Raw genomic sequence first — 24,575 nt, forward strand, 5'->3', positions numbered from 1 at the left:
CAGACCAACCCAACTTTGCCTAAAACACAAACTTGAAAAAAGAGTTGCACGGAGAATGCCGCATACCGATAAAAAAACCTTATTTTAAAATAAAAGGATCTTGGGGGGGGGGGGGGAGAAGAATGGGTATTTTTCTATCACAACCTTTTAATGCACCTCTAAGAGCGCCTAGTGGTTCTATAAAGATGGGAAAACCGGAAAACAAAAGATACCTAGATACAATTGGATGAACCTTGAAGCATGCAAAAGTCCCATTTTTTAAAATTTAGAAATAACAACAAATTAAGAATCGAGCAACCCTGATGATGTTACCTAGTAAGGATAATTGAAACGTATGCAAGAAAACCACCAAGCTCAGAGAGCACCAAGGACCCCACAGGCCGCCTCCTCCTCCTCCTCCTCCTCCTCCTCCTCCTCTCTCCACAATCCCCACTCCCTTCTAGCACTGATGATGTTACCTAGCTGGGTTATGAAACGCCTGCAAGAAAACAAGCAAGCTCAGAGGGCACCAAGGATCCCTCATAACAATCCATGGCTGTTAAGCGAATCATGCAGTTGTTAAGTAAATCAGGTGGTCCTTGAATGAATCCAACTTCCCCTTATTGACTTTGCTTGTTGGAAGCTGCCTGGGAAGGTCACAAATGGTGATCACATGACGCCAGGATGCTGCAGCCCTCATACATTTATGCCGGCTGTCAAACATCCAAATTTTGATCCCATGACCATGGAAATGCTGCAATGGTTGTAAGTGAGGGGACCAATAGCATGTAGACTTATATGCCACTTACAGCTCTCTAAGCGGTTTACAGAGTCAGCACATTGCCCCCCAACAATCTGGGTCCTCATTTTACAAACCTTGGAAGGATGGAAGGCTGAGTCAACCTTGAGCCGGTCAGGATCGAACTCCTGGCAGTGGGCAGAGTTTGAATGCAGAATACTGCTTTCTAACCACTGTGCTATCATGGCTCTTACAACCACCACTTATAAGTTACTTTTTTCAGTGTCTTTGTAATTTCAAACGATTACTAAATACAGGCAGTCCACAACTCACGACCTCAATTGAGCCCAAAATTTAGATTGCTAAGTGAGAAATTTGTTAAGTGGGTTTTGCCCCATTTTACGACTTTTCTCGCCACATTTCTTAAGTGAGTCACCGCAGTTCTTAAAACTAATGATGCGGTTGTTAAGGGAATCTGTTTTCCCCGCTGACTTTGCTTGTCAGAAGGTTGCAAAAGGGGATCTCTTGACTCCCAGACACTGCGACCGTCACAAATGGGAGCATCCGAACGTAAAATCACGTGACCATGGGGATAACTGTAACTGAACGGTCACCAAACGAACTGCTGTAAGTGGTAAAAGGTTATAAATCAGGGACTTCCTGTGATAGAAAACATAAATGTGGGTTTACATTTCTGGCTGGAGAATTCTGGGAGCTGAAGTCCGCACAGCTTAAAGTTGAGGGGGGGGCAAGGTTGGGAAACAGAGCTGTGAAGTATTGAAGGGTGTCCCTTGTATTTGCAGAGTCTTTAAACAGAGGACACAATCGCCTCACCCACAACTGACAAGGCTGCGAGATGGAAGGGATTAATCCTTCCAAGTTAGAGTGGATTACACGGTTTTAAAAAATATAGGAGATTGTGTGTTTTCTATGTGCAACTGGCTGGCGCGACACACCTGCTCCGTACGGAGCATTTAACAAAATGCCAAACAGCATTTTACAGGGAATATTTTCATAAGCCCCATGGCTTGCCAAATCCATCAAATCAAAAAGGTATAGAAATCCTGTTGCAAAGGGCTTTTTCCCCCCTTTAACTCCTATTTATCCTAAATCCTTTTAATTCTGTCATAACACTCTTGCATTTAACCCGCAAACCCTGCTCCCCAAAGCTGAAAATCCTGATAAACCACACAATTAAAGTAATGAAAACTGTGTCTACTGCCAACAAGGCGCCACACCTCCTCTGCAATCTTGTTTAAATGGGAAAGAGAGACACAGACACAGAGAGAGAGAGAGAGAGAGAGAGAGAGAGAGAGAGAGAGAGAGAGAGAGAGAGAGAGAGAGAGAGGGAGAAAGAAAAAGGGAGGTAGGAAAGATGGAAGGAAGGAAAGATGGAAGGAAGGAAGGAAGGAAGGAAGGAAGGAAGGAAGGAAGGAAGAAAGAAAGAAAGAAAGAAAGAAAGAAAGAAAGAAAGAAAGAAAGAAAGAAAGAAAGAAAGAAAGAAAGAAAGAAAAAAAAAAAACTTTGGGCTCCATTATGGTCGTAAGTCAAGGACTATCTATGTTTGCAGAAATATGGCAAATGTAAGAACCAAATGTAGCTTTTAAAGAGGGCTATCCAACTTCGTCCACTTTTAACCCTTGTGGACTTCAACGTGCTGGCTGGAGAATTCTGGGATTTGAAGTCCAGAAGTCTTAAAGTGGGCAAAGTTGGACATCCCTGTTCTAAAGGCAATACAGGTAGTCCTCAGCTTACAAGTTCTTTTAGTGATCGTTCAAAGTTACAATGGCATCGAAAAAAGCGACATGACTGTTTTTCACACTCACAACCGTTGCAGCATCCCTGAAGTCATGTGATCAAAATTCAGGCACTTGGCAATTGGTTCATATTTATGACAGTTGCTGTGCAATTCACTTAACATATATCTTGCTTAACAACAGAAAATTGGGGCTCAATTGTGGTCGTTTGTCGAGGACGACCTGCAACTCATGTCCTGTTAGAGCAGAGAAAGTAGCTTAGTAAGTAGAGAATCTCCAGTTAATAAGATCAGGCAGTAAGTGATGGAAAACATATTTATTTACTATAGATTTAGGAAGACTCCTGCTGCTTGCTTCGTCTAGGTCAGAGGTGTCAAACTCAAGGGCTTAGATCTTGCCCGCCAGGCCTCCCTGGAAAGAACGAAAGACCGGTCCGCAGTGCCTCTGCCAGTGAAAACAGAGTTTGGGAAGGCCATGCTAGCAGAGGGGGGGCAAAAGGATCCTCCCAGCCCCGCCCAGGCCACCATGGGTGCCCCCAACATGAGTGACGTCGAGCTGGCCATGCCTCCCACCCCCTCAAGGTCAAACACAACCCAGTTGTGGCCCTCAATGAAACCGACACCCTTGGTCTAGGATAGTGTTGCCGACTCTTTTCGGCACCGAGTGCAGAAACGGGAGCGCGCATGTGCGGGGAGCACTGGAAACTGGAAGAGCAGCTCCCCAGCGTGCACATGCTGGGAAGCTGAGCTTCTGCTTTCCTGTGTGCATAGGTCACTTGGTCTTCTGGTTTCTGGCATGCAAGTGTGCATAAAGACCAGCTGGCTGGCGTGGGCACGCGCACTAAAAACCGGAAGCTCAACTTCCCGGCGCACACATGCGTGCCAGGGAGCTGCTCTTCCAGTTTACATGCGTGTCAGGGAGCTGCTCTTCCAGTTTACATGCATGCAGGGAGCTGCTCTTCCAGTTTACATGCGTGTCAGGGAGCTGCTATTCCCCCGTGCAAGAAGACCAGCTGTGCACGTCACTGCCCAGAAGAGCAATGGGTGACGATTGGTTGCCCAGAGAGATGGCTCTGCGTGCCACTTCTGGCATGCATGCCATAGGTTCGCCATCACGGGTCTAAGACTAGATCAAGACTTTGAGGCCATCGAACCTAAGAGTTTCACAGAAGAGGAGTAGCAAGGCAAGAGGGGACGGGTCCCGTCCCCCCCCCCATAGAAACCTGAATGGCCATCAGTAACTTTCTAGTTTGCTTTGAAGGAGCAGTCCATAATCCCTTATGTAAATATGAAGAAAAACACGCAGGCAAGTTTCTAAATTATCTTTCACCAACTTCTGCTGGATTTCCCCCCCACCCCACCCTCCTGTGGGGCAGTAAGCAGGATATAATTGTAATTTGTACTTCTGGTACACATTGCAACAGCACATCTGTCTATGTTCTATTCTTCTTTCTCTAATTGGCAGCTTTTGTGAGATTACCCCCGCAGGGAGAAGGGGAAAAAAAGATCCCTCTGTTTTAGAAGACAAATAAGGGAAGCTGCTTCAGAACAAGTCGGATTTCCATCCGTCCAAGTCAATGCTGCCCCAAGCGGACCAGCTAGAAGCAGCCTTCTAGGTTTCAGATTGGATCTTAGCCCCCCCTGGGAGAGGGCAGGGATTAAATCAGGCCTCCTGCTTGCACAGGAAAAATCCTTCTACGGAGTGACAGCCTTTCACTTCGTTTTGGAAACATAATGAGACTTCCGCCAACAGAACCAATGGAGTCATCTATTCTCTCTAGCTCTCTACCATCTCTCTCTCTCTCTATCATCTGTCTGTTTGCCTGTCTGTCTGTCTACATTCTCTCTCCATCCAACCATCCATCCATCGGTTGACTCAGCCTTCCAGCCTTCCAAGGTCAGTAAAATCATCCAGATCGTTGAGGGAAATATGCTGGCTCTGTAAAACTGCTTACAGAGGACTGTAAAAGCACTGTGAAGCAGTATATGCGTCTAAGAACTATTGCTCTATCTATCTATCATCTATCTATCTATCTATCTATCTATCTATCTATCTATCTATCTATCTATCATCTATCTATCTATCTATCTATCTATCATCTATCTATCTATCTATCTATCTATCTATCTATCTATCTATCTATCATCTATCAATCTATCTATCTATCATCTATCTATCTATCTATCTATCTATCTATCATCTATCTATCTATCTATCTATCTATCTATCTATCTATCTATCTTCTATCTATCGATCTATCTATCTATCTATCTATCTATCTATCTATCTATCTATCTATCATCTATCTATCATCTATCTATCTATCTATCTATCTATCTATCTATCATCTATCTATCTATCTATCTATCTATCTTCTATCTATCTATCTATCTATCTATCATCTATCTATCTATCTATCTATCTATCTATCTATCTATCATCTATCTATCTACCTACCTACCTACCTACCTACCTACCTACCTACCTACCTACCTACCTACCTATCTTATTTAAGAACCATCCATCTTCCTATAGGACAGGGGTGTCAAATTCAAGGCCTAGAAAACAGAGCTCAGGAGAGCTGCTGACAAGAGGGTTGCGGGAGACCATCGCAGTCGAAAACGGAGCTCGGGAGCCCATTTTCGTGGGCAAAGCACCCAGGCCAACACAGGCGTCCCCAACCTGAGTCCCTTTGAGCTGGCCACCCCCACCCTAGCCACGCCCACCCCCGCCACGGCTACTCTGACCCACCAAGGCCAAACACAACTCTGATGCATCCCTCAATGAAATGAAGTTTGACACGCCTGCTGTAGGGGGTAGTATGTAAAATTTAAAAGAGGCAAGGAATGTTAAAAACAGATTTAAAGGCAAGGGGAAGGGCTGGTTCAGGGAGGTAACCAACTGCACAGTTTGATGCTTCTGTGCATATCCCAAACAAGGCCGCAGAGCCATGTTTTCATACCTTTACGGAAGGCCAATAGAGTGGGAGGCCTGCCTCACCGCTGGGGGAGGGAAGAATGTTCCACAGGCAACTGTGGGCAAGAGCAGAGAAGGTTGTCTTCCTACACCACACCAGTCGGGGTGTGTAACATGCCTTCCCTCCTAACCGGGTGGGATGGATCGATGTAACGGGATGACGGTGGCTCCACAGGTATCCTGGCCCTGGGTCATGTCGGGATGTGGATAATGTGGGCATATACTGTACATGGGTAGGACTCCGCCACGGTTGGTCAAATGATCAGCTAACCTCATTTCTGCATTGCTTTCTTTTGTTTTTCTCCACAAATGTTCTTAGAACTTTTCCTGTTCTGACCCAGGCTTCCTTAAAAAGCAAGAGGGAGGCTTTTGGTCCTGGCAAAATCCCTTTTATTGACACGACTGTGGATTCCTTTCATTCACAGTCCGCAAGGCTTAGCAAACAGTCTTTCCGAGGAATGTTTATCCACACGAACCTTATCTCGCTTGGAGAGCTGCCAAATAACTAGTTTCCAAACGCAGGGCAAGGCAAAACTTGGCACAGAGTCTCTTATAGTCACAAGCAGAACTTTCCATTCTTGAAAACGACCGAAGGAACAAATTGTTTCCTGCAAAAGCCCCCTCCCCATTCGCTCCTCTTCTGTTTCCTATGGGAGGGGCCAATCACCTCCAAGGTGTGTCTTTACTCCCACGTGGACCCTGCTTTCTTAGTTGTTCTTGTCTTCTGGCAGCTCTGCGCATGCGCACACTGGGAACAGGCTCCAGCTGTTCCTCTGACGCAGATCCCTCGTCTGAGTTTTCCTCACCCCCCAGGACTGGCCCCTGTTCCTCCCCCATCTCCAATATGACTAACATTTCTAACACTTCCTTAATTCATCCTTTATCTGTTTGATTGTCAGCGTTCCAAATATCATCCAGAATTAAATCAGAGATCAAGGCAGAGCTTTCCTCAAAATTCCAATTTATTAAGAGAGACCTGTTGGTACATCTGTGGGAAACCCGAATCTGAAAGCTTCCTGGGTTTCCCACCCAGTTGAAAGTTCATCCTCTTGCCCCACACCCACAAGTCCATCACATGGTCCAATCTTCCATTGCCACGCTGGCATTTCCACCCATCTAGTTCCGGTCAGGTGCAGAGGTGAGGAGACAAAGAATGACCTTGGGCTTCTAGAAAGGAATGTTTTATTTTGACAACAACATTCTACTCCTTACTATTCCCCTTCCCAATTCCCAACTAATGAAACAGCATAATAAAATAAGAGAGCGTGTGGCAGGCCAAAGATCCTAAAAGGAATATGACTGGAGGCCTGAGATTGATCTTGTTTATGCACTGGTTTAGGTTCTTTTATCTGCTTATGAATTGAATCGTATCAAACTTTGTATTGATTAGCTGCTCTGGATTTCAGATCAGTTTTAACCACAGTTGGTGAGCTTTTTTTCTGGATGACATTTCACCCATTAAATAGAAAAAAAATCAAGCTAATTCAGGATGCTATTTTTTTCAGAGTCAGGCCTTTCTTGCCAGCTTAGATTGTTCAGTCACAAGAATTACCAGAAATGAGAAATATTTTTTTCTGATCCCTGGAAGTATTGTGGCCTGCAGATGGCCAGCAGAGTTGGACAGAGTGGGTGTGGGGCAAGAGGATGAACTTTCAACTGGGTGGGAAACCCAGGAAGCTTTCAGATTCGGGTTTCCCACAGATGTACCAACAGGTCTCTCTTAATAAATTGGAACTTTGAGAAAAGCTCTGCCTTGATCTCCGATTTAATTCTGGATGATATTTGGAACGCTGACAATCAAACAGATAAAGGATAAATTAAGGAAGTGCAGAAATGTTAGTCATATTGGAGATGGGGAAATAATAATACACTGAATACATACACTGAATACATTGCCCCCCTTTTTTTCAACTATATAAGGCCAGTTGGCTACTTTGTAAATTGCATCACTCCCTATTTAGACAACATAAACTTTAGTATTTTTAGATTAAGGATCTTATAATATAGCTAGTCCTCAATTTATAACCATTTGTTTAGTGATCACTTGACGTTACAACAGCACTGAAAAAGCGAAATGACCATTGTTGACACTTAACGACCGCTGCAGCATCCCCGTGTTCACATGACCAAAATTCAGCTGTTTGGCAACTGGCAGGTATTTATGGCGGTTGCAATGTCTCAGGGTCATGTGATAACTTTTTTGTGACCTTCGGCCACTTGGCAACTGGCTCATATTTATGGCGGTTGCAGTATCCTTGGTGACCTCCTGACAGGCAAAGTCCAAGGGGAAGCCAGATTCACTTAACAACCGTGTTCCTAACTTAACAACGGCAGTGATTCACTTAACAACTGTGGCAAGAAAGATCGCAAACTCAACTCAACGACTCGCTTAGCAACACAGACGTCGGGCTCAACTGTGGTCACAGGTCGAGGGCTACCTGTACATAATAAAGGAAAGCACTGGTTCTCAACCACCACACACCACACAGGAGCCAGAGTTGATCTTCACATCAACACTGGCTCCTCTAAGAGAGAAAATTGAATGCAGCTGAAACGCAACGGACAATGGCCATGTCTTCCTGCACTAAATTACACTTCGTGTGATGCATTGCTTGCCTTTGTGCTAAATCTATTACCAAACAAAACCAAATGGCTTCCTTCCAAATCCAGTGGCGAAACAAGCCCTCCCCCCACTTTTCGCTGGCATAAAGGGCTGTTATATCCCTTTTTAAGCAGAGAACCACTTTTGCCCGAGTCCATAAATTTTTCAGCGTTAACAAAAAGTTTCCATATTCAGCCCTAAAGTCAGTAAGCAGAAAAGCAAAACATTCTAATGGGTACAGCCGATTATATATTTAGCAATAAATTTAAAAAATGTTAAACCGTAAAGAAGGCCGGGGGAGGTGGGGGTGGGGGGGAGTCAGTGCTGAACGTGGATTTCATTAGGACTTTCACCCACTTTAATATATAGCTGAAAACGGTTTGAATCATGAAAATTAGGCCCTATAATTTCTTTTGAAGGCCTGCACAGGACAGCTTTCATTTTAACCCAATCTAACCAGAAATCCATCACTGAAATGGTAGCGTTTCATAAGCCAAGATCCGCCTAGCTCCGTCTCCGGCTGCTAAAAGCTACTGACCTACCAAGCGGAGTTTGTGTAATACATCTGCTGAAGAATTACTTTTGTATTAAGAGGATGGAAAACCACACAGCCACCCAAGATGCTTGACCGCATGCAGGCGTTTCGAACATCTGCCTTCCTTTACAGATCAACCTAAATAATTATTATTCCTTTATTTAACACAGAAACATGCGAAGTCAGCCCTTCAGGCTGCTGCCTCCTTTTTTTTTTCTTTTTCTTTTTTTAAAGGCACTCGCAGAGCAACGCAAAATTCTGCATAGCCCGGAATTAAATTCAGAATCGCAAGCGAGGTTTCCGTTCACGCCGCTGTTTGGAAGGGCTACTACCCGGACGGTCTCTGTTAGCCAAGTTCAGATGAACTCTGCAACGCCTCGCTCGCTGGAGAGCGCATTTTGCCATTCAGCTGAAGAGGCAGGACATCAGGGAAGCAAAAGCTGTACTTTCTCTAACTCACTAAATAAATTTTGTGGAAGCTTTCTGTTAGGTAAGCTCCCCGTTAGGAGAGCGTGTGTGCAGAGAAGCGTAATGAGAGTTGTGTTGGAGAACACACAAACCAGCATACAGAGACACTGCAGTGTAAATAGGCTTTTACTTTTGTGGAAAATAGAGGTATTTGGAGTTCAATTTACACACGGTTCAGTCAGTTATCCATCGAACACAGTCCAGTATCATATAATCAGGTCAGCACACAAAGTCGCTAACAGTAGCAAAACTCACAGTAACTCACGATACATCTAACAAGCAGTATCCGATCAGCATCTAACAGAGAGCTAACAGTCATCCTGGCTCCCTCTTACGGCTGCTTGAGGTAACAGCAACCAATCACATTTTACAGCAGTACTTAAAGAAACAGTACTACCATCATGGTTTATATATTGCTAACCCAACTGTTAGCTTACATTCCTAACACTTTCATTCACCAAGACTATGCTCAGTGGTGCGCATCAATTCCTAGAAACCCATCTTCATGATGCATAACATTGATCTCTCCCCCCCCGCCTTCCCTCCCTATCTCTCCCTCTCCCTCTCTCTCTCACAAACACACACACAAACACACACACACACACACACACTAAGCACTGCAAACTCTAGGACTAAACAATGATTATGCTCTCAACACTACAGATAGTCCTCGCCCATAATTGAGCCCAAAATTTTTGTTGCTGTTAAGTGAGACATTTGTTAAGTGAGTTTTGCCCCATTTTACGACCTTTCTTGCCACAGCTGTTAAGGGAATCCCTGCAGTTGGTAAGTTAGTAACAGCGCTGTTGAGTGAATCTGGCCCTCCGCACTGGCTTTGCTTGTCAGAAGTTCGCAAAAGGGGATCGTGTGATCTTGGGACACAGCCATGGTCGTAGGTATGAACCAGTTGCCAAGCATCTGAATTTTGATCCAGGGGCTGCTACAAAGGTCATAACTGTGGGGAAACAGTCGTAAGTCACTTCTTTCAGGGCTGTTGTAACATTGAACGGTCACTTACCTGTATATTCTTCCAAATAATCCAAGGGACTTTTAAAAGACAAGACTGAGTTAATCTTCGCATGGTGCCCATAACCCTCCATCCTTGTATCCTGTTTTGGCATGACACTTTTTAAGATATAATTGGGAACGCTGGCCTACGCTCAAATTGGAGTCCACCCTGACCTTATAGAACTTGCCTGGTGATCAAATTGTACCATATTATGGTGTGATATTTGACCACGTACTTCTACATCCTAACCAGGATACTGCTTCCTTGCTTGCTTATATAATGTATTGCTGGTTGAAATGTTGTTTGTTTGGAGCGAGGCTGATGGTGGAGGAAAAACCAACAACTTTCATACCACAAAAGAGAGTACAGGTGCAACCAACAGCAGCTCCCACCATCTTCCCCCCCCCCCTTCAAACTTTGTTCAGAGAAATACCCTGTTCACCAAGATTCTACAAGTGAATTGGGAAGAAAGAGGCATAAATGGTAATGCATTTTATTTTGTTCAGAGGATTAAGTCTCCCTATGAAATTGAGAAGAAGAGCCTTGCTCTCAAACTAATTTATAATTGCATGAACAATCCAGTTCCTTCTTGGAGAAAGAAAGAAAGAAAGAAAGAAAGAAAGAAAGAAAGAAAGAAAGAAAGAAAGAAAGAAAGAAAGAAAGAAAGAAAGAAAGAAAGAAAGAAAGAAAGAAAGAAAGAAAGAAAGAAAGAAAGAAAGAAAGAAAGAAAGAAAGAGGAATGGAAGGGAGGAATGGAAGGAAGGAAGGAAGGAAGGAAGGAAGGAAGGAAGGAAGGAAAAGAAAGATGGATATACAAGCTTCTGTACTTACAGATCTGTGGGGATGGCAGAACCCGGGCTGTTCGGACAGGACCATGTCGGATTGAGTAAAGTTCTTGAGCTTCTCCGCTAATCTGCTCAACAAAGAGATACAGGCCTTAGATAAGACAATGCTTTTACTCACGTTTGTGAAAAAGGCATTTTAATTAGTTGCAGGCTTTTAAAACCACTTATTCAGAATGAACAGAAATTCTTGCATTGACAGTGAACAGATCTGTACAAAGAAAAGAAAATGTTTCTAATATTGGTCTGATCCAAAGCTCTTTTAGCTACTACTGTAGGAAGATGGATGTCCAAAACCTTTGTTTCAGCATCCAGACATTATTTACAAGGATCAATCAATCAGAAAATAATTGGAAGGGACCTTGGAGATCTTCTAGTCCAACTCCCTGCTCAAGCAGGAGACCCTATACCATTTTAGATAGATGGCCGTCCAGCCTTTCCTTAAAAACTTCCAGGGATGAAGCTGCTACAACCTCTGAAGGCAAACTGTGCCACTACCTAATTGTTCTCCCTGTTAGGAAATTTCTCCTTAATTCTAGGTTGCTTCTCCCCTTGATTAGTTTCCATCCATTGCTTATTGCCTTGCCTTCTGATACTTTGGTAAATAAGTTGACCCCCTCTTCTTTGTGGGAGCCCCTCTAATACTGGAAGACTGCTATGATGTCCCACCCTAGTCCTTCTTTTCTCTAGAGTAGCCAAACCCAAATCCTGTAACCCTTCTTCATACGGTTTCGTCTCCAGGCCTTTAATCATCTTAGTTGCTCTTCTCTCAGTTTTCTTCTCTTTGACATGGCTAACCACCTAGCACAAAAGTTGAAACTCCATGTAAAATGTCTTTGGAGGGGAAAAGGGAGATATAAAAAGTAATACAATAAATTCTTTTTTAAATGACCACCTGCTTGTGGACATTCCAAAATCTTTTCGGTGACTATGGTGTACAGGATATTGGATAAGAAGGGCCTTGGGGCTGATCCAGTACATTTGATCCACTCTTTCTAGAGTCTGTACTGATCCAGTACAGACTCTAGAAAGAGTGCAGAGAAGAGCAACGAAGATAATTAGGGGACTGGAGACTAAAACACATGAAGAACGGTTGCAGGAACTAGGTATGTCTAGCTTAAGAGAAAGAAGGACTAGGGGAGACATGATAGCAGTCTTCCAATATCTCAGGGGTTGCCACAAAGAAGAGGGAGTCAAACTATTCTCCAAGGCACCTGAGGGTAGAACAAGAAGCAATGGGTGGAAACTAATCAAGGAGAGAAGCAACTTAGAACTGAGGAGAAACTTCCTGACAGTTAGAACAATTAATCAGTGGAACAGAAGTTGCCTCCAGAAGTTGTGAATGCCCCAACACTGGAAGTCTTTAAGAAGATGTTGGATAGCCATCTGTCTGAAACGGTATAGGGTTTCTTGCCTAGGCAGGGGGTTGGACTAGAAGACCTCCAAGGTCCCTTCCAACTCTACTATTGTATTGTATTGTATTGTATTTTTTTAATTTCCTTATGTGAGAGAATTCTGATTTTAGCCTGTGTGGAATTGTGATTCAATGAAATGAATCTCTTCTCCTGCTTAGAAGGGGCTTCTCATAAACATGATGTGCAATTCAGGTTCATAAAAGTGGAGTAGATCAATTTTTCCCAACATTGAACAGTGATCGGCTCTGCTACCTTCATTCTTGATTAAACTCCCTTCGTTCCTCATAAAGTGAGTAACAAATTTTTGATAGGGGTAGTCCTCGACTTATGGCCATGGTTGGGACCAGAGTTTCCACTGCTAAGCAAGGCGGTTGCAAATTGAGTTGAATTTTTGGGACCTCTTTTTGTGCCACCGTTCTTAAGTAAAACCAGCTTCCTCCATTGACTTCGCTTGCCCGAAGCTGGCTGGGAAGGTTTGCCAATGGCAGTCCACGGGACACTTGTAAACAGGGGTAAAGCTGCTTGCTAAGCACCCAAATATTGATCACATGGGCATGAGGATGCTGTGACGGTCGTAAATAGGAGGACCAGTCATAAGTCACTTCTTGAGTGCTGTTGTAACTTCAAAAGGGTCGCTAAAAGAATGGTTGTAAGCTGAGGATTACCTTAAAATAATTCAGAAGCACAGCTAAATGTCTACGGAGATTCTCAGTCATCCAGGTCATGGTTGTCTCAAAGGTGCTTTTTCAAAAGGAAACAAGGCTTTCTTGTTCTTACAATACAATACAATACAATAGCAGAGTTGGAAGGGGCCTTGGAGGTCTTCTAGTCCAACCCCCTGCCTAGGCAGGAAACCCTATACAGTTTCAGACAAATGGCTATCCAACATCTTCTTAAAGACTTCCAGTGTTGGGGCATTCACAACTTCTGGAGGCAAATTCTGTTCCACTGATTAATTGTTCTAACTATCAGGAAATTTCTCCTCAGTTCTAAGTTGCTTCTCTCCTTGATTAGTTTCCACCCATTGCTTCTTGTTCTACCCTCAGGTGCCTTGGAGAATAGTTTGACTCCCTCTTCTTTGTGGCAACCCCTGAGATATTGGAAGACTGCTATCCTGTCTCCCCTAGTCCTTTTCATTAAACTAGACATACCCAGTTCCTGCAACCGTTCTTCATATGTTTTAGTCTCCAGTCGCCTAATCCTCTTTGTTGCTCTTCTCTGCACTCTTTCTACAGTCTCCATATCTTTTCTACATCGTGGTGGCCAAAACTGAATGCAGTATTCCAAGTGTGGCCTTACCAAGGCCTTATAAAGTGGTATTAACCCTTCATGTGATCTTGATTCTATCCCTCTGTTGATGCAGCCTAGAACTGTGTTGGCTTTTTTGGCAGCTGCTGCACACGGCTGGCTCCTATTTAAATGGTTGTCCACTAGGACTCCAAGATCCCTCTCACGGTTACTACTGTTGAGCAAGGTGCCACCTATACTGTACCTGTGCATTCCGTTTTTGTTGCCTAAATGTAGAACCTTACTCTTTTCACCATTGAATTTCATTTTATTAGATAGTGCCCAATGTTCAAGTTTGTCAAGATCCTTCTGTATCTTAAGCCTATCTTCTGGAGTGTTGGCCATTCCTGCCAACTTGGTGTCATCTGCAAATTTGATGAGTTCCCCATTTATTCCCTCATCTAAATCATTGATGAAGATGTTGAAGAGTACTGGGCCTAAAACAGAGCCTTGGGGTACTTCACTTTCTTCTTTGAAGACCTTTCGCTTCTCATCCAAGAAGCTTCTTCAGCTCAGCTCAGCTCAGCTCAGCTGAAGAAGCTTCTTGGATGCGAAGCTAAACTTCTTCAAAGAAAAACAAGAAGGTCCAGTTGCTTCTTGAAAAAAAGTGTTCTGACCTAGGTTTCCTGAGAAAGCATGAATCACAATCTTACTCCCCAAAACCCTATTTTATTTAAACGGCTGTGAATTATGGTCATTAACAGTCCACAAGGCTTCACAAACAGTCTGTGAAGATTCCAACAGATGTCTGCTCGAGTTGCCACAGTCTTTCAGGGGAATGTTGATAAACACCCACCTTATCTCCCTTGGAAGGCTGCCAGAGACCTAACTTCCAAATGCAGAGCAAGGCCCAACTTAGCACAGAGCCAAACAGAACTTTTCAAAGCTTGAACCGACCAGATGAACTAATTTCTTCCTGCAAAAGCTCACCTCCCGTTATGTCTTATTAGAGGGGCCAATCATCTCCAAGCCTTACTCCCAAGTCGACCCTGTTTTCTTAATTGTTCTTGCCTTCTGGCAGCTCTGCGCATGCACCCACTAGGAACAGACTCCCGTTGTTGTTCTGCCTCGCTGATGTCTGACTTTGGAGGCTCAGGAGGCAGCAAATAACTACCAGATGGCCTTGGCCCCCTCTCTGCCTCCGACGCAGAGCCCTCCTCCGAGCCTTCCCCAGACTCCAGGACTGGCCCATGTTCTCCCCAACCTCCTCACTAACTCTGCTGCCAGCTCTGCTGGCCATTGGCAGGCCACAACAAAAAGCACCTTTGGGATAATTCAGAAGCACATTCATGTCCTTACACTCTCATTACCTGTTCTAGAGTTCATGCAAATAATCATGTAACTCTAACTTTTAGTTTATTATTTTATTTAAAGCTGCGTAATGATCGAAGCGTAATCCAATAGTGGTAATAATTTGGGTGTTTTAGATGCTCTTAATACATCCAGGCTACATTGCCAAATCAACTCAAAGGTGGTTTTTAAAAGGCAACTGGGCTTTCTTTGTTTGTTTTCCTTGAAAATGTTTCACTTCTTATCCAAGAAGCTTCTTCAGTTCTTTGCTTCTTCAGAACCGAAGAAGCTTCTCAGATGAGAAGTGAAACATCTTCAAGGAAAAAAAACAAAAAAAGTCCAGCTGCTTTTTGAAAAATCATCTTTGGGATAAACATGACATGGATGATCTAGTGAAGTTTTAGTTTAATATATTATCATTCTGCAATCTTTAGCAATCCAAATTTCTCCTCCCAATGCCTTGAAAAATTGATCGGAAATAAACTGATCTGGAATAAATCTTACAAAACTTCCAAATTGGGAAAAAAAATATGCTCGCCAGTTTTATGATCAAAACTACTTGCAATCATTTGTCCTTTATTTTATGGACTGATTGTGTATGATTTTATTAATTGGACTGAGCTGTATGTTATAAGTTTTATTGTGTTTGCAAGCCACTTAACTTGCCCAATAAACCATCATAAAAGTAACATAAATAAATGTTTCTGCAGGATCATCCTAAAGTAGGAATGTCTTGTAAAGGATCTTGATATAAGCCATGAGGGTCAAAATTATACTTCTGTTAAAACATCTTCCAAATGTTTAAAGCAGGAAATATAACAGAACTGTACTAAAAATATAAGCAAAATCCATTCATTATTTGAACATTGCTTTATACTGTCTTTTGTTATTTTATCTGTAATTCCATAATGAAGCAAAATCCAAATATATTACGAATGATAAAGACAGAAATAAAAAATACTAACACTCCAATCAGATAACTACAGATTGGATAAAGAAAATCTAACAATATTCTTTCAATTAAAAATTCTTAATATCATATCAAACTGCTAGAAAATGTTAAAATTGTTAACAGAGGAATATTTCTAATTTAGTATATTAATATATTCTTGAAGCAGTCATTTTTACTACATTTGAACTTTCCTCGTAAACACAATGGAATTTTTGAATGATCCGTTTACATCAATTTTCATCTCAGATTTTGTACAAAAAAAATGATGCCTTTAGACGCACAAAGGAGGAATCTTTCTTGGAATAACTATTTCCAAACTTTCAAACAAACAACTTTCAGTCTTTGGAACTTTCCATAGAACCGTCAGAACTGATAGAAAAACATGGGATTTATCCAATGAATTAAATAACATAATAAATTATAATATGTGTGAGTTTTGATAAATGGGTGTCATTATTTACCGTTCTACATGCGATTGAATAGAACTCGGGAATTCGGCATAAATGTGTACAAAGTAAAACAACAGGCCACTAAAATTATATTACAATTTCCAAAAAGAAAAACCCCCAATGCTGAACATATGAACACGGAGAGCTAACAGGAACTTGTCAAAGAATCAGACCTTGCGAAGGAAGGGCGGAAGGAAGCAAGAAAGGAAGGAATGGATTACAGATTAACAGAGTTGGAAGGGACCTTGGAGGTCATCTAGTCCAACCTCCCTGCCCAAGCAGGAGTCCCTACACCATTTTTGACAGATGGCTGTCCAGTCTCTTCTCAAAAGCCTCCAGTGATGAAGCTCCCACAACTTCCGAAGGCAACTTGGAAGGGAGGGAAGGAGTAGAAGGAAGGAAGGAGGAAGGGAAAGGAAGGAAGAGAGGGGAAGAAGTAGAAGGAAGGAAGGAAGGAAGGAAGGAAGGAAGGAAGGAAGGAAGGAAGGAAGGAAGGAAGGAAGGAAGGAAGGAAGGAAGGATGTGTTCAAAGGGATTGAAATGTCAGGCACAAAGAATCAGGCCCACACATTAAGTTCCAGTGAAACTGATTTATTGCTCATGGCTACACACAAGAATCTACTAACGGTCAACACTAAATTGGTGCTAGATAAGAGTTAACGGAATTCAAGGAGGATTGGATTTAAACCACTTGTGGGGAGGTAACGATTCTAGGCCGATTCCTCTCTTGTCTCCACCCCAGGCTCTGCCTGTCCTTTCTCCTGCATCCAGCACTGTTTGAAATGCTCCAAAAAGAGTTCCTGACTGCAAGAGGCGCCTCTCGGGAGCTTCAGGTTGCCCGTTAGGGGTGACTGAGAGATTATGTACTGTCGAAAGTGTATTAAGTCACCCACTTTCCAAGGAAAGACCATACGAGTTTGTCGGGGAGGAGCGCCTGGGTGCTTTTCCCTCTAAGTCAACTGTGTACTCAGCCTCTCCCGAAAGCCTATAAAGGGGTCAAAGGAAAACAAAAACATTCTACCGTGGTGACAGGAACCCTGCAGTTATGATCCGCCAAGTTTATGGAATGTTGCTTTAGCAGAAGCTATTAAGCCTCGCTCCATAAAGGATCAGGACAAACACCGGCTCACCACCGAGGTCACGCTCTGCATTGTCTGAACGACTGAGACTCAGGGTATAGAAAATAAATAAGGTGAGCGTCTACTTTTCATCCAGGGAAGCAAATATGATTTCATTGACATAATTGACGGTTGGGGGGGGGGGAAGGAGGATGGATCCCATGACTAGAACAGAGCAGATGAAAGCTGTAATTCAGTCCAAGAAACGTAAGCAACTGGAAGAAGGGGCGAAGGTTTGCAGCGTCTCGGCAATCCCCCAACATTTTACAATGCAATGCAATAGCAGAGTTGGAAGGGACCTTGGAGGTCTTCTAGTCCAACCCCCTGCCTAGGCAGGAAACCCTATACCGTTTCAGACAAATGGCTATCCAGCATCTTCTTAAAGACTTCCAGTGTTGGAGCATTCACAACTTCTGGAGGCAACTTCTGTTCCACTGATTAATTGTTCTCACTGTCAGGAAGTTTCTCCTCAGTTCTAAGTTGCTTCTCTCCTTGATTAGTTTCCACCCATTGCTTCTTGTCCTGCCCTCAGGTGCCTTGGAAAATAGCTTGACTCCCTCTTCTTTGTGGCAACCCCTGAGATATTGGAAGACTGCCATCATGTCTCCCCTGGTCCTTCTTTCTCTTAAGCTAAACATACCCAGTTCCTGCAACCGTTCTTCATATGTTTTAGTCTCCAGTCCCCTAATCCTCTTTGTTGCTCTTCTCTGCACTCTTTCTAGAGTCTCCACATCTTTTTTACATGGTGGCGACCAGAACTGAATGCATTATTCCAAGTGTGGCCTTACCAAGGCCTTATAAAGTGGTATTAACACTCCACGTGATCTTGATTCTATCCCTTTTGAAGGCCGTGCAAAGAACCCTGAGCTTAAAATAAATGGAAGGACAAACAGCAGCAGCGCAGGTACTCCCCCACTGGCAACGCTTCGTTTAGTGACCGTTCAAAGTTACAGCGGCGCTGAAAAAAAGTGGCTTGTGACCACGGTTGTTAAGTGGCATCCCAGTCCTGCAAAACAGTTCCACATTTCTCTAGTCCATCAAGAGGTAGGCTGCGTTCTTCTTTGTCAAATGCCTTGCTGACGTCTAAGTGTACTATGCCCACAGCGTTTCGCTCGTCTACTAATTGAGTCACTTTGTCAAAGAACGAAATGAGATTTGGTCTGGCAATGATCTGTTTTTAACAAACCTGTGCTGGATGCCAGTTGTAACTGTATTTGTTTCTAGATGTTCACAGATCTGGTTTTTTTTAAAATTATTTTTCCCAGTATCTTCCCAGGTATTAATGTTAGGCTGTTTGGTCTGTAGTTTCCAGGGTCTGTTTTTCACACTTATGACCGTTGCAGCATCCCCAGGGTCACACGATCAAAATTCAGAGACTTATGACAGTTGCAGCGCCCCGGGGTCCCCTTTGGCGACCTTCTGATGAGCAACGTCAACAGAAAAGTCAGTTCACTTAACAACCGGGTGACTAACATAACAACTGCAATGATTCACTTAACAACCGTGGCAAGAAAACTCTCTGTGCTCGGGGATCAGGAGGGACATTCCTTGCTCATCACCTGAGCTCCGACGCTTCTCATCTCCACTGCCTGCCCTCTCTCGGTCATCCTGCCCCTGTTTGTCCCTGCTGGCAAGCCCTCCCAAGTCTGAGGGACCCGGGGCTGCCTGGTCCTATTCCTCCCTGCATTTCTCTGATGGCCACCCCCTCGACCTCCGTCGGCCTCCGCTCATCCTCCTCCACCGACTCAGGCTCTGACAGGGTCATGACAAAATGTTGTAAAATGGGCAACTATTAACTTAAGTAAGGTTCTACATTTAGGCAAGAAAAACGAAATGCACAGGTACAGTATAGGTGGTACCTTGCTCAACAGTAGTAACTGTGAGAGGGATCTTGGAGTCCTAGTGGACAATCATTTAAATATGAGCCAGCAGTGTGCAGCAGCTGCCCAAAAAGCCAACACAGTTCTAGGCTGCATCAACAGAGGGAGAGAATCAAGATCACCTGAAGGGTTAATACCACTGTATAAGGCCTTGGGAAGGCCACACTTGGAATACTGCATTCAGTTCTGGTCACCACGATGTAGAAAAGATGTGGAGACTCTAGAAAGAGTGCACAGAAGAGCAACAAAGAGGATGAGGGGACTGGAGACTAAAACATATGAAGAACGGTTGCAGGAACTGGGGATGTCTAGTTTAAGAGAAAGAAGGACTAGGGGAGACAGGATAGCAGTCTTCCAATATCTCAGGGGTTGCCACAAAGAAGAGGGAGTCAAACTATTCTCCAAGGCACCTGAGGGTAGAACAAGAAGCCATGGGTGGAAACTAATCAAGGAGAGAAGCAACCTAGAACTAAAGAGAACTAAGGAGTTAGAACCATTAATCAGTGGAACAGCTTGCCTCCAGAAGTTGTGAATGCCCCAACACTGGAAGTCTTTAAGAAGATGTTGGATAGCCATTTGTCTGAAACGGTATAGGGTTTCCTGCCTAGGCAGGGGGTTGGACTAGAAGACCTCCAAGGTCCCTTCCAACTCTGCTATTGTATTGTATTGTATTGTATTGTAACTTTATAACTGCCTTGCTTAGGAACAGAAATTCTGCTACCAATTGTGGTTGTAAGTCAAGGAGTGCCAGGATAGCTCTGAAGAAGAACGACGGGGGCCTTTAAGTCGCCCAACAAGTGTTGGAAGACCAAGTGGAGTCCTTCCGGGAAATTCCTGATATGTGTTGCTAACCACTTTGACTCTTGGCCAGAATCTGATCAGCCACCCTTGAATGGATATTAACCAATATAGATAACGTGGGCTGAAACTGTGACCTTCAGTGGGCATTTCATATGTATTCCAAACAGGAAGGAGGAAAAGCAAATTGACACCACACCACCAAGCCTAACAACTTTTGATCTCTCTCCAAAGGGGCGAACTCTTCTGTAGGAACTTGGGGTGAAGGGGAAGAAAGTAACGGAAGTTTAGGAGGTTAAAAGAAGCAAAGAAAGAAAACACCTGTGGAAAACCTGTCCAAGGATCCTACTTTGGACTAATCCCACCTAGGCAGCCCTTGTTCCTAGGTCAAAATCCTGGGTCCAAATTTTCTCCTTCCAAAAAGCCAACGGCACTTTGTGGGCTTTCGAAGTTACAACAGCGTTGAAAAAAGTGACTTAGGACCCTAGATTCAGACACTTTGGCAAGTGACTGATATTTACGACGGTTGCAGTGTCTGCGGTTGTGGGATTACCGTTTGCGACTTTCTGACAAGAAAGTTAACGGGGAAACTAGATTCGCTTCACAACCATGTTGCTAACTTAACAATTGCAAAGTTTCACTCGGTGACGGTGATAAGAAAGGTTGTAAAATGAGGCAAAATTCCCTTAACAACTCTCTTGCTTAGCAATGGAAATTTTGGCCTCATTTATGGTTTGATCTTAAAAGGATTAACGGAGAATCAAGACTACTGGCTAGGCATCTTTTGCGAGACGTGAACTGCTGGAGGTCAGCGTCTTCAGGAGCGTTAAGTACACCTGTAGCCCAGCCTCACCCGCAGCGCGAGAGCCCCATCCCAAATGCGCAAAGGAGGGGGGGGAAACGTACAAAACTGAAAAGGTGCCTTTTGTCTCCTTGACATCTGGAACCAGACTTTTTAGAGGACGGCAGAGGAAAAGACTTCAAGGATAAATTCGAATCCTCGCCTTAATTCCCGATGACAGGCTTTGTTGTCTGGGACTGTACCAGTTTGAATCCATCACAAACAAAAACAAAAGGAATACTCTTTCTCTTACTGTGCAAACAAATATTTTCCAACCATGGAAAATAGCTTTCACATGGGGAGGGAGGGAGGGGGGGGTGCGCGCAGAGAAATGGAAAGGATTAACCAAAAAGAAAAAAAGAAAAAGAAAAACTTTGCAGCCAATCATGAGAGCAATAACAAAATCAAAAGTGGAGCATCATCAAGAGCAGTAAATTGCCAGTTGTTTGATATTTCTACCGCAACTGGGTGGGGTGCTGGCAGAGCTGATGTGTGAGGCACATGTCCTCCTTCTGAAAAGTGACAGGGATGTCAAGTTATTAATAAAAAGAGCAGGCCTGCTGTTAAGACTTCAGACAGATCACCAAAGTGCAGCTCCTGCACGCGAGGAAACCGCGTTGCGATTAAATGCAACGGGAAAACATGTTTCTCGAGAGATCCACATTTGCTGGAGGGTCCAAGTCAACCCCAGGCAAGTAAAAATCAAGGCAACTCTTATTTATTTAACTCATTTTGGAACCGTCCATCTCCTTCAGAGAGGAGGGGGACTCTAGACAGAGGGGGAGGCATACGACACCCACTATCTCCAGTTTACAACACAGTCCCTTCAGTGGTTCCAAGAAGGCTCCACACCCATTTGCAGCACTCAGGTCACCTTGAGGACAGAGATAAACCTCCAGGTGGCCTCAGAGACTCTCTAAAAGGATGCAAATGACCAGCTGTCTGCAAGGAGGATAAATGCTTCCACTCCCCCACCATCCAGTCAGAGCTGAAGAAACTTCTTGGAGGAAAAGTGAAACACCTTCAAAGAACAACCAAAAAGCCTCTTGGGAAAAAAAGCATCTTTGTGATTCCAAGTGGCCTCAGCGACTCTCTAAAAGGATGCAAATGACCAGCTGTCTGCAAGGAATATAAATCCTTCCATTCCTCACCATCCGGTCAGAGCTGAAGAAGCTTCTTGGATGAGAAGTGAAACGTCTTCAAACAAAAACCAGAAAGTCCAGTTTGCCTCTTTGAGACCAAAAAAAAAAGCCAATGCAATCCTAGGCTGCATTAACAGAGGAATAGAATCAAGATCAGGGGAAGTTCTAGTACCAACTTTACAAAGCCTTAGTAAGACCACACTTGGAATACTGCATCCAGTTCTGGTCACCACAATATTAAAAAAAAAAGATGTTGAGACTCTAGAAAGAGTGCAGAGAAGAGCAACAAAGAGGATTAGGGGATTGGAGGCCAAAACATATGAAGAACGGTTGCAGGAACTGGGTATGTCTAGTGTAATGAAAAGAAGGACTAGGGGAGACAGGATAGCAGTCTTCCAATATTTAGGGGCTCCTATAAAGACAAGAGGGTCAAACTGTTTTCCAAAGCACCAAAAAGGCAAGACAAGAAACAATGAATGCGCAAACTAACCAAGGAGAGAAGCAACCTACAACCAAGGAGAAATTTCCTAATGGTGAGGGCAATCAACCAATGGAACATCTTGCCTTTGGAAGTCGTGGGTGCTCCATCGCTGGAGAATGGACAATCATTTATTTGAAATGGTACATAGAATTTCCTGCTCGAGCAGAGGGTTGGACTAGAAGACCTCCAAGGCCCATTCCAATTCTATTATTCTATGATCTATTCTCACCTCTGTGTGTGTGTGGGGGGGGGAGAGTAGAGCAGAGATCATGGACAATGACAAAGAAGGTTCTCTACCTGGACCCCATCAAGTCAGAATCTTTTAGGGGTCCATAGCATACCTTGTTGGCTGCAGTCCCCATCTGCGGTGATCTTGGAGCCCAGGAAAATAAAATCTGTCACTACCTCCATTTCTTTCCCATCTATTTGCCAGGAATTGAGAGAGCCGGATGCCATGATCTTAGTTTTCTTAATGCTGAGTTTCAAGCCAACTCCTGGGAAAGAAAGCTATGGCAAAGCTAGACAGCATCCTAAAAAGCAGAGATATCCCCCTGCCAATCAAAGTGTGCATAGTCAAGGCTGTGGTTTTCCCAGTTGCAATGGGTGGCTGTGAAGGTTGGACCACGAGGAAGGCTGAGCGCCAAAGAATGGAGGCCTTTGAACTCTGGTGCTGGAAAAGACTCCTGTGAGTCGCTTGGACTGCAAGGCCATCCAACCGGTCAGTCCTAGAGGAGATCAACCCTGGCTGCTCTTTAGAAGGCCAGATCCTGAAGAGGAAACTCAAAGACTTTGGCCACCTGATCAGAAGGATGGACTCCCTGGAGAAGAGCCTCATGCTGGGAAAAACGGAGGGCAAAAGAAGAAGGGGATGGCAGAGAAGGAGGTGGCTGGATGGAGTCACCGAAGCAGAAGGGGTGAGCTTAAATGGGCTCCCGAGGATGGTAGAGGACATGAAGGTCTGGAGGAACGTTGTCCATGGGGTCACGATGGGTCGGACACGACTTTGCAACTAAAAACAACATACCTTCTCTGCCACTGCCCCCTTCTTCTCCTTCCATTCACCCCAATTCCTGATCGCCTAGCCAGCTGACTTAAGAAAACAAAAATGATTGCTACTAAAACCTGGACTTGACTGTTTGCAGAAAGCTTTTGAAAAATGCAACCTTCCTTTGTGAACAAGGTCAAGTGCAGGGAGTCGGGGCTCAGCATAACCTAACTGGGGAGAGTTGGGGGGGGGAATGTTTTAATTTTTTTTTTTAATCATTGCTGAGATTATTGTGGCCGACAAGTTTTCAAAGGCTCCTCTGATCAATGGTTGGCATCTCTGTGGAGTCTTAGAGCCTGACAACCCTCATAATCCCATCTAACAAATGGTTTTTGTTTGTCTTTGAATGTGCAGTTGGTGTAAAATGCAAGGCAGCTCCAGATTTCAGTATCTTTTATTTCCTGATGTAAAACAGTGGTGAGAGGCATTTCTTTAACAAACTTTCCCCCAAAAGAAAGCAGGCTCGGTTCTAACAGCTGGGGTATAGGTGAACTCCCTCTGCATCTTAGTCTTCTGAACGAGGCTTCCCAAGAGCATGAAGAAAACTCCTGGTCCCGACAAAAAACCCTTTTATTAATTTGCTGTGAATTCTGCTCATTCACATCCAGCAAAGTCTTTCCAGGGAGGATTTACAGTCACAGACCTTCTCTGGCTTGGAGAGCTGACAGGGCGATCTCTGCAAAACTTGGCCAGGAGTCTCGGAGGGTCACGAACCAATGAAGCGAACTGATTGTCTCCTGTAAGCTCCACTCCCCTTTCGCTCCTCTTTTATTTCCTCTGGGAGGGGCCATTCATTGTCCACCTGTGGCTTTACTCCCAAGTTGACCCCTGTTCCTTAGCTGTTCCCTTGGTCTGCTGCGCATGCGCATACTGGGAACAGGCTCCAGCTGTTCTTCTGCCCCACTGATGTCTGACTCTGAAGGCAGCTGATAGCTGTCAGACGGCCCTGGCCCCCTCTCTGCCTCCGACG

General features: G+C 44.0%; 1 protein-coding gene across 1 annotated transcript in view; it reads right to left on the minus strand.

Moving 5' to 3' along the window:
* BCAS3 (BCAS3 microtubule associated cell migration factor) overlaps positions 1-24,575 on the minus strand; it is a 630,880-nt gene that overhangs the window by 577,877 nt on the left and 28,428 nt on the right. Inside the window, exon 6 of the mRNA XM_081943945.1 lies at positions 10,897-10,978. Coding sequence (XP_081800071.1) covers positions 10,897-10,978 — 82 coding nt within the window. The remainder of the gene's footprint in view (positions 1-10,896; positions 10,979-24,575) is intronic.

Source organism: Natrix helvetica (genome assembly GCF_964273705.1).
Source record: "Natrix helvetica genome assembly, chromosome: 2".
Taxonomy (NCBI): domain Eukaryota; kingdom Metazoa; phylum Chordata; class Lepidosauria; order Squamata; family Natricidae; genus Natrix; species Natrix helvetica.